At 39.5% G+C, this 12738-nt stretch overlaps 1 protein-coding gene and 1 long non-coding RNA gene across 4 annotated transcripts in view; one reads left to right on the top strand and one right to left on the bottom strand.

Moving 5' to 3' along the window:
• Positions 1 to 637: 637 nt before the first annotated feature.
• enpp1 (ectonucleotide pyrophosphatase/phosphodiesterase 1) overlaps positions 638 to 12738 on the top strand; it is a 35299-nt gene continuing 23198 nt past the window's right edge. The window contains exons 1-5 of one of the 2 annotated variants that reach the window (XM_005921539.3): positions 638 to 769; positions 5555 to 5624; positions 8751 to 8811; positions 10512 to 10609; positions 10690 to 10769. In XM_005921539.3, the coding sequence (XP_005921601.1) occupies positions 641 to 769; positions 5555 to 5624; positions 8751 to 8811; positions 10512 to 10609; positions 10690 to 10769 (438 nt within the window). In that variant the 5' untranslated portion in view covers positions 638 to 640. The other variant, XM_014333350.2, reaches the window with a different exon arrangement.
• Positions 721 to 7678, bottom strand: LOC102307397. Of its 2 annotated transcripts, none has more exons than XR_315737.3 (3): positions 7298 to 7678; positions 7117 to 7185; positions 721 to 6108 (listed from the first exon to the last, which is right to left on the bottom strand). It is a non-coding gene; the product is annotated as an uncharacterized LOC102307397 (long non-coding RNA). The 2 variants fall into 2 exon arrangements; XR_006054356.1 differs by having other exon boundaries at positions 721 to 5602.

Raw genomic sequence — 12738 nt, 5'->3', positions numbered from 1 at the left:
TTGCCAACGGTAAGTGAAATTAAATAAGACTATAGTCAAGCCAAAAGCCTTAGATTCTTATTTAAGGAAAGGAAAATGTGTTGAACTGGGTTTTTTAAAAAGTTAATTTAAATATTTGCATGGGACTCAACCCTCGAACTAGAACCTAATGCACCACTTAAGTCTGGCCACAAGATGGTGGCAGCTCCACGACCTTATAATGGATTTTCATAGAAAGTCCGTAATTACTGTATCTGTGTTTGCTTTTTATTTCGAGTCAATGTCCTAAATCAAAGAAATTAGACGTGATAATACGTCTGAGGCATGCGTATTCTGAATGTGTCTGGGTTTTATTTTCTTTTAAAGTGACTCTGATTGGCTTTAAAGTGGGTAAAGTACTATTTCCTCGCCACATTAGAGGAAAATAAGTCAGAATAAGGGGGAGTTTCTGCTTTCTGCTCTGCTTTTATTAGTCTTGGATCCTCCTCCTCCCTTAGATCTAACACATGTAGCCACTTTGCAAAAACTTGAAGACGTCAGAAAGGCGGGCATTTCCCCTCTATATATTCCTCAGAGCTGCATCCCATCCTGCTAATCAGTTCAACCTGGAAAGCACTGGCAGGCGTCCTTTTTTTGTTTTTGTTTTTTTGCGCTTAGCAGCATGGAAGTGACCAAAGGAGAGGACGGGTCGGCGGAACAGGCAGCGTCTTTATTTGGGACACGAGAGGTGGAGAGTCAGAGGAGCATGAATGAGAATAAAAGGAGTACCCGCCGTAAAATCATTATTGGGGTATGTTCAGTTGCACTTTGGCAGCATGGAGGGCAACTTTGAGCGATTGACTTCCGCAGTGTGAAAGTCACACATTATAGTTAATGTATGTGTCTGAGCTCCTGCCACTCATATTACTGCATGGTCTTAAATGTGACTTTTAAATTGGGAAGCCCTTAAAGTGTCAGGGACACTATTATTATAGATGATATTATTGATTAATAAGTAGCTGCTGTCTTTTGTCCTCTAGAAGAAATACTGGGGGAAAAAATCATCTGTCCCTGTTTGAAATGAAGAGATGTCCATCTTTTTTCTTTTGTCTCATAATTGCAAACTGGATTCTGGGGTTTAAAAAACATTTGAAGGCGTCATTTTGGGCCCTGTTGAGTCTTAGTCCTTTTTTTTTTTTTAATGTATAATTTTTGTCAAACATTAGACAGTTAACCTTAACTGGCACTGTGTGATGTTTAACTAGGGGAAGAGAACCATCGTCAGGGATCAAAAACCACATCCTCGGGTCAGCATTTCTGCGCTGTTTACTCACACTGTCATTAATTCACAGCTGCCACACAGACGAGACTGTCAGTGTTGCCAGCGTGAACGTGGAAACTAAATGTTTTCACTCCACTGCAAACAGACACAGGCCAGCAGGCTCTCTGCAGGTGGACAAGACCTGCAGTTGTTAGTGTGAAGCAGGGCTGGGTGGAGCTCTGACCCCACAACGTTGACTCTGATCCAAAGTGTCGTTTCAGCAAAATATTGGGTGTATTCAGGCAGCTGGAAAATGAGTCGTCCTGCCAGCGCTTTGTTTTGATGTAGTTTTAGTGGTTCTAGATGTTACCGTGCAGAGGCACAGGTAGTAGCTGAAGTTGTTTATAACTATAATTATTTATAACGTTGACTAATTGGGCAAATAGTTTCTCACATAATTGAGCAATATTTGTTTTACTCTAATGCAAGACTGTTCAACAAACAGACAGGCACAGTGCTGTGATAGTCAGCACTGATGAAGATGTGTGTTGGGTTGATTGGCAGTTCCTGAGATAAACTAGCTATCTGTGCAAAGTGTAACACACCTCTAACTTTTATGAAATGTGTGGTAGGCTCCAGCACCCCGCCCAAGAACCTGAATTAAACAGTGAAAGAAGGTGGATGTGGACGTTTGTCACGGCTTGGCCTGTTCTTCTTGTGCTACCATCAAGAACAGACTCATTTAAACCGGCCCATCTTGACCCTGGACTCTCTTACAAAACACATTGTTAATTTTAAGATTCTGACTTGATCAATAATCTTCAGTGTCCAGTAACATCCCCACATCTGGCCCAGTAGATCAAAACTTTGGTAGCGCTTTAAGGTGTAATCTGTAATAATGTAGCATTGGTAAATATGTATATTGAATTATTAGTCTAAATCTGAAAAATAATAACTTAAAGGTTTAAAAATATGTCGACCAAAAGACAGGCTGTGCGAACTTTGACGCAATACTTGGCTATCTCCATCACTGGCAGGAATGGACATTTTAATCTGCTGGGTCTGTTCTTTGTTTTCCCCAGAACAGTATTTTTATCACAGAAGGAACGTCTCAGAAAACAACAGCAGCTTTTATTGTTCACAGCTCCTCGGGGCATTGAAACTAACCACACTTAGTCTTTGTGGAGGCTAAATCTGGAGTGTGTTTCAGTCTTTACAGAAAAAAACATAATTGAAGCAATTGTAAAGAAAAATACCGTTATGTTTTATGGACTTGTTTTATATTGCTGCGGTCATAGTCATATCAGAAAAACATGTTTCTTGCTGTAATATAGTGAAATAAATTGTGATTTTTTTTTAAGTTGGAAGTGGAAAGTTAAACATGTCTGGAATGTTCGTGATCTCCTTCATCACTGAGGCATAAACTGCATGTCAAAGAAGTCATTTGAGAATGTGCGCATCCTTTCAGCTATTCACTTGCGACCTTCAGCTCGACACCACAATAACCAGATGCTGTCTGCTTTATACCAATTAGACACACACAAGGTCTCATTTTTAAGGTCCACGACAATTCGGACAATAGCATGACTTTGTAGTTTCGCCTCTGTACACTACCACAGTGGATTTTAAATTAAACCAATCAAGATGTGTTTTAAGTGCAGATTGTAAGCTTTAGTTCAATGGGTTTACCAGAAAATGGTGCAGTAACTACTTTGCAATACATCCCTAATGTCTTAAAACCCCAAAATAACTCAAAAATAAGTAAAAGCTCAATCTTGAGTACCCACTAACACTTTATGACAATGAATAATAAAGTGAATGTCTACCACTCCTTCACCACATAGATCTGTTCAAACTCCACCCACCTTAAACTGTTTTTTCTATGGTAGTTCCTCTTTTGCCCTGCTGCCTGAGAAGCTAGATTGCTTCAGTTGTGCAGTTGTGCACCTGATTAACACAGAAAAGTAGCAGAGTTGTTGTTTTTTTTTTTTTTTGGATCAAGGATCCAGGCTTATGCGAGAGCAGCTTGTCATATCTACCATATCTTTCAGCTTTGTGCATGTCATAAGGCCACACATGATGGCAGTTTGATGTGTAGCCCTTAGCTTTTGTGTCTAAGTCCACCCCTGAACTAGAATGACACTTCCCTAGAAAGAGTTTTTGTGTCTTTGGATAGCCTTTTTTTGATGTCCACTTCGAAGATGACTTTCATCTGTAGTTTAATTTCAGAACCTTTACATCATTCTCTTGTAGACAATGGAAAATGAGTGGTGGTCATGGTGGGGGGTCTGAATAAATATTAAAGCGTGTTTCAGGCAGCCCAGTAGGTTTCCACCAGACAGTCTGTTTACTTTCACAACCCACAGAGACCCCGTCTTTAAGCATTTCTGTGAAGCCCATCCAAGTTTACAGTTTTTTTCACCTATAGCTGGGGAAAATAAGTGCACGTACCCAGACACCAAATACAGCAGTGCGTTTTCATACCTGTATAGGAATTCCAGCTCTTGTGAATCACACTAAGTAGATTACTCCTGCTGTACTGCTGTAGCTTTCTAGCTTGGGAGGATCGGACTAGTTTTGGCTTGAGGATTTGTTTGTTTAAACTGTAAATCCTCTGTAAAATCTTTCCTCCAGGAAGAATTTATGTTTTTCCACTTTAAGCCTGTTTTTTTGAACTTTTTAGTTTAGCTTTTTCCCCCTTTCAGTTAAAAGTAATAGACTACAGAAACAGTGTGAAAAGATTAAAAATGTATCATTTCTGAGAGGAAATTAGACTCTTTGTGCCAGCAAAAAGTGACACCAGAGAACAAGAGACTTGCTTTAAACTATGACTTGTGTTGTGCTAAGGAAATATTTGCAGCTGCGTTCCCAGCAGAGAGGTGATAAGATGGTCATAGGAATAAAAGGAGATGAGCCATAACGCACTTACATATTATACTCTTTAAAAACTGTGATTGCAAGGCACAATTTTACCAGAACAATAAATATTAAAATCTGGCGACACATTTAAAATGAAGATTTGTAATGCCATAATGAGTAACTGGCCTGGTTTGGGGCATTGCAGACGCTTCAAAATCAGCATCCGTGATAACCCTGGTAAACACTGTCATTTCTAAGTAAAGTAATCTTTGAAACACCCATCTAATTACAAACCACTCGCCCCCAGGGAGCTGCTGTCCTGGGGCAGAAAGGTTGTGATTTTTAAAAAAACAAACAAAAACAATTCTGGATCACTACTTCCAACTGCAGAGAGCTGAGACTAATATATAGACAGATGGAGATGGTGTGGAAATTGTTAAAATCAACAGTTGAGCCTGTGAGGATACAGATGGAAGTCTCGGTGGATGGTAGAAGGATAACTGAATAAAGCAACGTATCTAAACCTCTTCAGCTGCAGTAATGGAGTAGGGCTTTGAGCTAAAAGCTAATGTAAGCATAATTAGAAGTATACAGAAAACAATAGCATGGTGATCGAGTAGTGTTTGCCACCCTAGTGTAATTCAACAGGCCCCAAATACCAATTCTTAACAGTAAAAAAGTAACAAAGTTGCATAAGACATGTACATTTTTATTTTAACTTGGAGACGTCAAACTCTGTATGTTTTTTCTTTTTTTCTTTTCTTTTTTTTTACATGATTGTAGTTTAGTAACAATGCACACAGAGTTGTAATCCGATCAGGGGTTTTCCCCCTGTTGGACGAGGATCTGGGGAAAAATAGCATGCTGTCTCTGGTGCGTAAAGTGTAAATAAACGATTCAATAAAAGAATTTTTTCCAGACACAGTTTTTAAACGGAATTGAAGACAGTGAAGTACAGAGAAACACTGAGCCCGTTTGTTCTTGACCGTCTCGTAGCTTGGCTGTTTTTGTGATTCTCAGTCTGCATCTGCAGCTGCATCACATTTTTTGAAAAGAAAACTTGGAAATTTAAGAGGATCATGTGAGTCAGCTGGGTTCCTCTGCGAACTGTGGATACAACAAATTTATTCATGATCGGTCCATTAATATTATTTTAAGAGCCTGTAATGTCAGCCTCGTGTTAGTGATACTTAGAGGCAAAATAACAGCATGATTTAGTCATAGGTGAAGAGGATCCCATCTAATACTTGCTGTACAACAGCAAGTATTAGATGTACTAGCGCTGAAGCTTTGAGTGTGGACGTGATTTAGTTTTGTTAATTTGTGTCTTCTCTTGAGAGAGACGAGATTTTGTAGTGCTTGAACCTTTTTCTTTTCTCAAAGTTCAAATAGTTCAAAATAAACAATGTGAAATTAGTGGCTGCTATCTCTAACAGCTTTAACAAACATCTTGCCATTTTATCTTCTGGGTTATAGGTTCTGCTGCTGTGTTTACTCGTGGTTATCCTGGCTGTGGTGATTTTTCTGAGAAAGGAGAAAGGATCAGGTAAGATTGACTGTTTTAATTAACCAGCATTAAATTAATGTACATTTCACCTCCTCATTTTCATAATTCTTGCCCAATGGCTGTTGGAAAAGTCCCCAATCCCCCTCCCCCATCCCTCTTCTCCCTTCATGATTTGTGCTTCATTTATAGCATATTTTTCATTCAGCTTGGATTACATTTAAATTTTAAAGAAACTGTTTTGCCTCTGGTATAATGTTGGCCTGGTCACCTTGGATTGCGCCAAGTGAGCCTGGGACTGGCTATATTCCATAGTACTAATAGAATTTATTTATTTAACACCCCTGTTTCTCATCAAACAGCTTTATGCATGTTCTTGTGGTTTAATAAACAAGTTAAGTGTATCTTCTTCCTCAAAACAGCAAAAACAGTTTTAAGAAAAGCTACATTTCTTCACTGCCACGTTTGATTGCTTGCAGTCCCTCTTCCTTTGGTTGGTGCATATCCAGACATATTGCTGCTGCAGCTGTCAATAAGTGGTACAAGATGAAAATATTAGCGGGACTTCGTGTCACTGCAACACACATGTGCATCCTTCTGCGCAGGAAACAAAACAACAATCCGCATAAGTCTGTTACTGCAGGATATCTTTGAATTTTACTTTAGTAGATATATAGTCTGTGAAGTGCTGGTGTTGGAAATGTGAAGAATGTCAATACAGACCTCAGCGCCCTGTATTCACGAGGATTTCAATTGCTTTTCCTAATGAATTCTCAGAGTTGACCTTCGATATGCAGCTGTCAAAGTGCTGACCCGCTTTTTCTTTCACTCACATGTAAATCTGTGTAGTACCACATTAATACATTTTCTGTCTGAGCTTTGTCTAAGTCATGGTTTTCACTCCTCATGGACAGTGAATAGAGTGCTTTGGCTACAAGAGCGTGAGACAGATTATCTCAGGTTACATTTCTGGCATTTATTCAGCGAGAACTCATTTGGTGCGGTTGTCACTTGGTAAAATAACAATCAAGGCTCCACACTCTTGTGTATAGCACCTAACATCCCGCTGCAGATCCTCCAGAAACTTGAGACTTGAAGTATTTAGAGGAGCAGTAGAGAAGGATAAAGTTACCAACCAGGCAGCAAAAGAGAGACAGAGAGGTGAAAGTTAACCCCCAAGACGCCGCATAGGTTGAGCGTATGTTTTTGTCAGGGTGGTGCAGGCTAGTTTTTTCTGTCCATGGTTGCAAAACAAGTCGTAAATACCCTCTTAAGTGACAGAGGAATGTTTTCTGCAGCTATAGATTCGCCCCAGTTAGACGTGGGCAGCAGTGTCAGTACGCTCTTTGTTGAAAACCACCATGCCAAAAACGCTCCTCCAATTTAGGGGGCAGCGGCGATGACTGTGGGCAGCAGTCCCCAGCCTGGGTGGGGTCCTCTCTCTCCTGTGGCATTTCCCTTTAACTTGCACTCTATTTTCTCCTCAGTTAACATAAAACCTTTGCATATGGGAAGAATGCTTCTTTTCACTCACCAGTCCTTACATCTGTGCAGCTTTGTTGGGACGTTCACATCTTTCATACTGCTGCTTTCTTGGTGAGGCCTTTGGCAACAGATTAAAAGAAACAAAAATAAACCAGAACTCCACTTGTTCCTATAGGCTGACGCTGTGTTGTACAAAATGCTGAGAGCGGCTTTTTATGTCGATTACTCACCATAGAAAGCCGTCTCCTGAGACAGAGCATCCCCGTGTTAAGTCCAAACCACATAGCTGGCCCCGACGCAGCGAGGAGGGGATTTTTCACCCATGTGCTAAGGCTCCCTCTGTCGTATGCCCTGTCAGTACAGCAGGGGACTTGATGGACGCATAAGGAAGGCAGATGTTTAAAAGGTTAAAGAGGTGACCCAAAATATCCTGCTTGGTGATGCCTTGCCTGTGGGAAAGTCCTTGAGTAAGGAAGGTTTCTTATCAGCCTGTGCAGACCGTTACAACATTTGAGAGTGTATTCTCAGTTCGCATTTGATTACAACAACTAGAATAAATGTTATGATTGTTTTACTGTCTATTGTCTTTCCCAAACTAAGTGCTGCTTTTGTTTTCTAACAGCTCCAGGAAGCAACACTTATATTTGGTTTTTTCTGAGTGCTGTTCTTGCAGCTCTCTCTGAGATAATCATATATTACTGATGCATAAACAACAGTATTGTATTAGCCTCTCTCACAGCAGAAAGAGCAAGTGACGGCTTTTTTCCTTTGTGTTTTTTGTTGTTTTGGGAGGACCAACCTTCCTCTTCACGGAGCTGCTAAGACACCGTGCCTGGGATTACCGTAATAATAATTACCGTAATAACAACAGCAAGATTCAAACCAGGAGTCTTTTTCCTGACTGGTGTCATTATCCAACACGACAGACATGAAGTGAAACTGTGATATCATGAAAGCCCTGTTATGTAAGGAAACAGCTGAGGGCTAAAAAGTTTGCACTGAATACAGTCTGTACTGTTGTGTTCAGAGGTTATGTAGTTCCCTGATGTAACAAACCAATTAATGCATTCTTAAAACATCATTGTATATATTTCACTTATCAGATAAAGTGAAATAATGACGTTTTTGGGGGGGGAGGGGTTTCAGTGCATGTGTGGATACATCAGGTTACAATGTGTTATGTTTCACTTCTTTGTTTCCAAGATTGTTTCTATGGTGATCTCATCTTCTCCGAGGCAAAATGAAAGCGTAGCATGTGTTCTGTCTCGAAATGCTTCCAGTCTTCTTGTAAATGTGGATGAAAAAGTAATGTCACTTTGCACTTACACATCCTCTTCACTGGTAGTCAAATTATTCAACAGTGCCATTTAAAGGGTGAACTTGACAGATTGCTTTAGTTGCTGTCCACCAGATGGAATCATATTATATCCTCAAAGCTTGTCAGGTGATGTCCTTTTGTGGTTTAACATAGATTCCGTTATTTATATGAAAGGTTTTAAAATCTGTAAGAGTTTAAACTGAGGATCTAAGTGGTTGTCAAAACAGTTCTAGTAACTTACCTTCCAAGGTCACTGTGTCATGTTAATATATATTATTTATTGACATTTGCTTTAACCCAAAAAGTGTGCTGGAATTAAATAGAAAACCTCAATTTTCCTTAGTAACACAGTTCTTTTCTCACAGGAGGGGAAGTCTGGATGGAAGGGCCCTTTCAGGAAGTCAGTCAGCCACAGTGTCCTTCTGGGTAATATAATACTTTTGTTTGGCTTCAGCAATGTGAAAACAGATTTACTTTTCATAAAATTGAATGCACAAATTCCACCTGGACTCCTTTGGATTACATCAGCTCTGGTCCTCCTCTGTCTGAATCCTAAGTTGTAACATATCACAGATCTGAAAGTGGAACTATTTAATCATATCACCCACATTTTCCCTGAGAAGAAACCATTGTTCACTGTTAGCAAACATTATCAACATACAAAGCAGGCTAGAGTTTCCTTTCTGTCACTCTCTGGTTGCTTACCCAGCTAACGTCCATATTTTTTATCTTGTAAATAGCTGAATCACGGCTTGTTCTCTCCCAGTGGTGTTGCTTTATTGGGGAAAAAGTAACTGTCTCTATGGAAACTGGGGTAATGGCCGAGTAATCAGGCATGTGTTGATGAGTTGTGTCTGTGTGTTTGCACGAGAGCGTGGTCACATGTTTGTGTTTCTGTCTTGGCGAGGGAGTAACCTCAGACAGACGCGTCAGACTGTGGAAAAATGGTCCTGCGGCTCCAGATGAAGCTATTTTAGTTTGAAAAATACAATAAGACACACAAATGTCTGTATTATTTATATGAGTGTTGTTTTTTATTGTTTCTATGGATACACCACACTTTTACTTTCCTGACAGGTTGCCAAAATCTTTCTTATGATTATTTTGGTTACTAGCATATTGCTGCTAGTTTGAATGGGTGTGATGGGCTTGCTCTCGGAGCTATTGTAAAACTTTTAAAAGTGACATGCAAACCGGAAATGGAGAAAGTTTGCCTTCAGCATAAAAGTTCTACCATAGTGCTGCAGTTTCAAAAAGCACATATTTTACTTTGAAGTTGAACCTTCCCTATTTCCACTTAGCGTCACTTTTACACATTTTACAACTACACAGCTAATACCAGTAATAGACGACCAGTACACAAACTGGCCAGTGTTATGTTTTTCAGGGGAGTTTTCTGGCTTTATTGTGAAGCACTCTGTGATTTTTATCTGTGAAACATGCTTTATAAATCAGAGGCAGACAAATTTTAAACTATGTCCGCATGATGTCACATGAGAACCCTCAATAAACTGCTTTAATTGTATCTATTTTTATATGATTTTCTGAATTCTATTGATGATTTTATTCTACATTAACAATAAAAAATGAAAGACATTTTCATATTTGCAACTCTACACAAAATCATAACCAACTCTTCCTTCTCCAGGTCTGTTTCACAACTTTTAGCTTGTTTTGGTTTAATGCCAGCGTTGCTACATAGTACAGCGCATTCAGCCACAGGTCTAATTCTTGCTCTCAGTGGCTTGACACCAAAGCAATGTTAAAGGGCAGACATTCTAAGAAAGGGACATGATGTTGAAAGACTTCTGAACGGAAAGGAAACCGATAGGAGGAGAGAAGATGATTGAAATGTCACGGATGGAAAAGTAAAGTCAGTTAAATTGTCATTTGTCTTAAATTTGGTTCAGTTTTTATGTTTCAGTGAGCTATGATATGAAAGTTGATTTAAAAAATGCTTCGAAATGACTGACTGTAGCCATTTCAAGATGCTGTTGTGTGATTAGACTTGCTTATAGAAAAACTTGGCACTAGAAGGAGCGAAGAGATGACTCCAGATTATTAATGATAAACACAGGTCAGCGTCCCCTTAGAGAATGTATTTATCAGATGTTTTTCCTGTCCAGATTTTCAAAGCCTCCTCTCATCCTGGTGTCTTTGGACGGTTTCCGGGCAGCGTATCTGAAAGAACATGCGAGTCACATGCCTGTTATCAGCAAGTTACGTAAGTCAAAAACATGGCCTGTCTCACAGTTCTTTACGATTTACAGCTCAAGGTAACAATGTGACTTTGTTACATTGCAGGAAATAATGGAACTACAACACCATACCTGAGGCCTGTTTATCCCACAAAGACCTTTCCCAACCACTACACCATTGTGACTGTGAGTGTTTTTTGTTCATTGAGAAATACAAACAGGTTTGCTGGGCAACAGTGTTTGGTCAGTGATGATGAATAACTCATGTTGTGTAAGGATGTATTTGTAATTTGTAACTGTTCCAATGAACTTTAGAGCAGTTTTGTGTGCAGTTTGAATGTGATCTGACCAACCCAATTACCTGGGGCACTTACTACAAAGCACGTTCAACATACCCACATGACATTACTGGTTATTCATTTCCCAGGATTTCTTAATCTGCCAATAATCTAGCAGTGATTAAGAAACCCAGTATATGGTCATATAAGACATGGTTTTTGTAGCATATGACAAGTCTACTGGGAGCAGATGGCATATTTTACTAAGAGAAAACTACACAGCCAAAGCCAGCAGCATGTAAGTCAGCATGATAGGAAAAGCACCTAGTAGTTACAGTTAGGCTACGTTCACACTGCAGGCAAAAGCGCATCAAATCTGATTTTTTTGACCCTATGCGACCCATATCCGATCATGGTATGACAGTGTGAACGGCACAAATCCGATATTTTCAAATCCGATCTGGGTCACTTTCGTATGTGGTACTGAATCCGATACATATCCGATGTTTTAGAAAGCGACTGCTGTTTGAACGGTCATGTCGCATTAAATCCTCTTTTACGTCACTGACACAAGACAGACGCCAATTATCAGCGCCGGAGAAGCGCCCGAGAAGACATCGCGAACGCTTCCTGGCCATCCAGTGTAGATGTCAGTGAAACTGTTGGGAAGACAACGTGAACATTTTATTTGTACTGTATAATCTGCAGATTCTGACAGAAATCTGCAACTATCCTTTGAAGCACCGCTCCTCTAAAACAGCAATAAGGATCATTATTAGGTTATTTACATTATTATGTAAATAACAAAATAACTTAAAGCAAAAATTGGGAAACGTAAAGTCCGAAGTCTTTATATTAAGGGCCATCAGTCAAACAATACTGTTTGCTCTGGGTCTAAACAGAGCGCGTTGTGTGTGACGTCTTCTTTTGCGCATGCGGGCCGCTTTGAGCGTTCACACTAGAGCGCGTTTGCTGTCGCATTTTATTTGTAGTGTGAACAAGCAGACAAAAAAATCGGATTTGATCAAAAAATCGGAATTGAGCATTAAGACCTGCAGTGTGAACGTAGCCTTAGAGTCCTGAATAAAGGTGTGAATGTGCCTTTAGTATGCCTCGGTTTCAGTGGTCAGTGAACTGAAAGGGATTATTCTCTATATATGTAAAGTGGGCATGAAACACTTGATGTATAAAGGTTAATTTACACTACCCCTGCTCTCAAAAACTGAAAAGATGTAACACTGTATGTGTAGCTGGATTTAAGAAACCTGTGATGTTGGAACATGTCTGGATGTGTTGGGAAAAGACAGACTAGTTTAATGCATAAAATACGGCTGATTGATCTGAAGGCTCTCCTCCACACAGTGCTCATTCATAAAATGCTTTACAAACCCAAACATTACAGCTAACAGCTGGATTTTCCCATTTGAGTCCAGCTAGCCAAACAACAAAGAGGCAGTGAAAGTGAAAAGTATAAATTTAGTTTTAACATAAAACTCTTTGTTGCAGTCAGAGGCAGCACAAAAGTGATCACTTGAAACAGATTTTTAGTTTTAGTCACCTTGCTTTCCATTGAGTTATCGGTTCTGTAACTAGTTAGCTAACATAAACTAATGTAAGTCTATTGACTACAAGAAACCAACCAATCCGGTGACGTTACGCTCTGTACTGAAAGATTATCACACTAAACATGTCTTAAAAATAGGATTTCTTAAATCCTGCGACACAGACAGTTTTACATCTGTGTCAGTTTTTGAGATGATGATATAAATTGATAATGATGTAAATTAGCCTTTATAAATGAAGTGTTTCATATCCACTTTAAAGTTAGGAAAGAAAGCTATAAAAATAACTGGTTTAGTTAATAGACTTATTCCAGG

The sequence above is a fragment of the Haplochromis burtoni genome, unplaced genomic scaffold, assembly GCF_018398535.1.
Source record: "Haplochromis burtoni strain Fernald_Lab_line unplaced genomic scaffold, NCSU_Asbu1 Contig_47, whole genome shotgun sequence".
Lineage (NCBI taxonomy): Eukaryota > Metazoa > Chordata > Actinopteri > Cichliformes > Cichlidae > Haplochromis > Haplochromis burtoni.
Note: the sequence above shows the minus strand (reverse complement) of the source record. Positions and strands in the feature narration are given on the sequence as shown.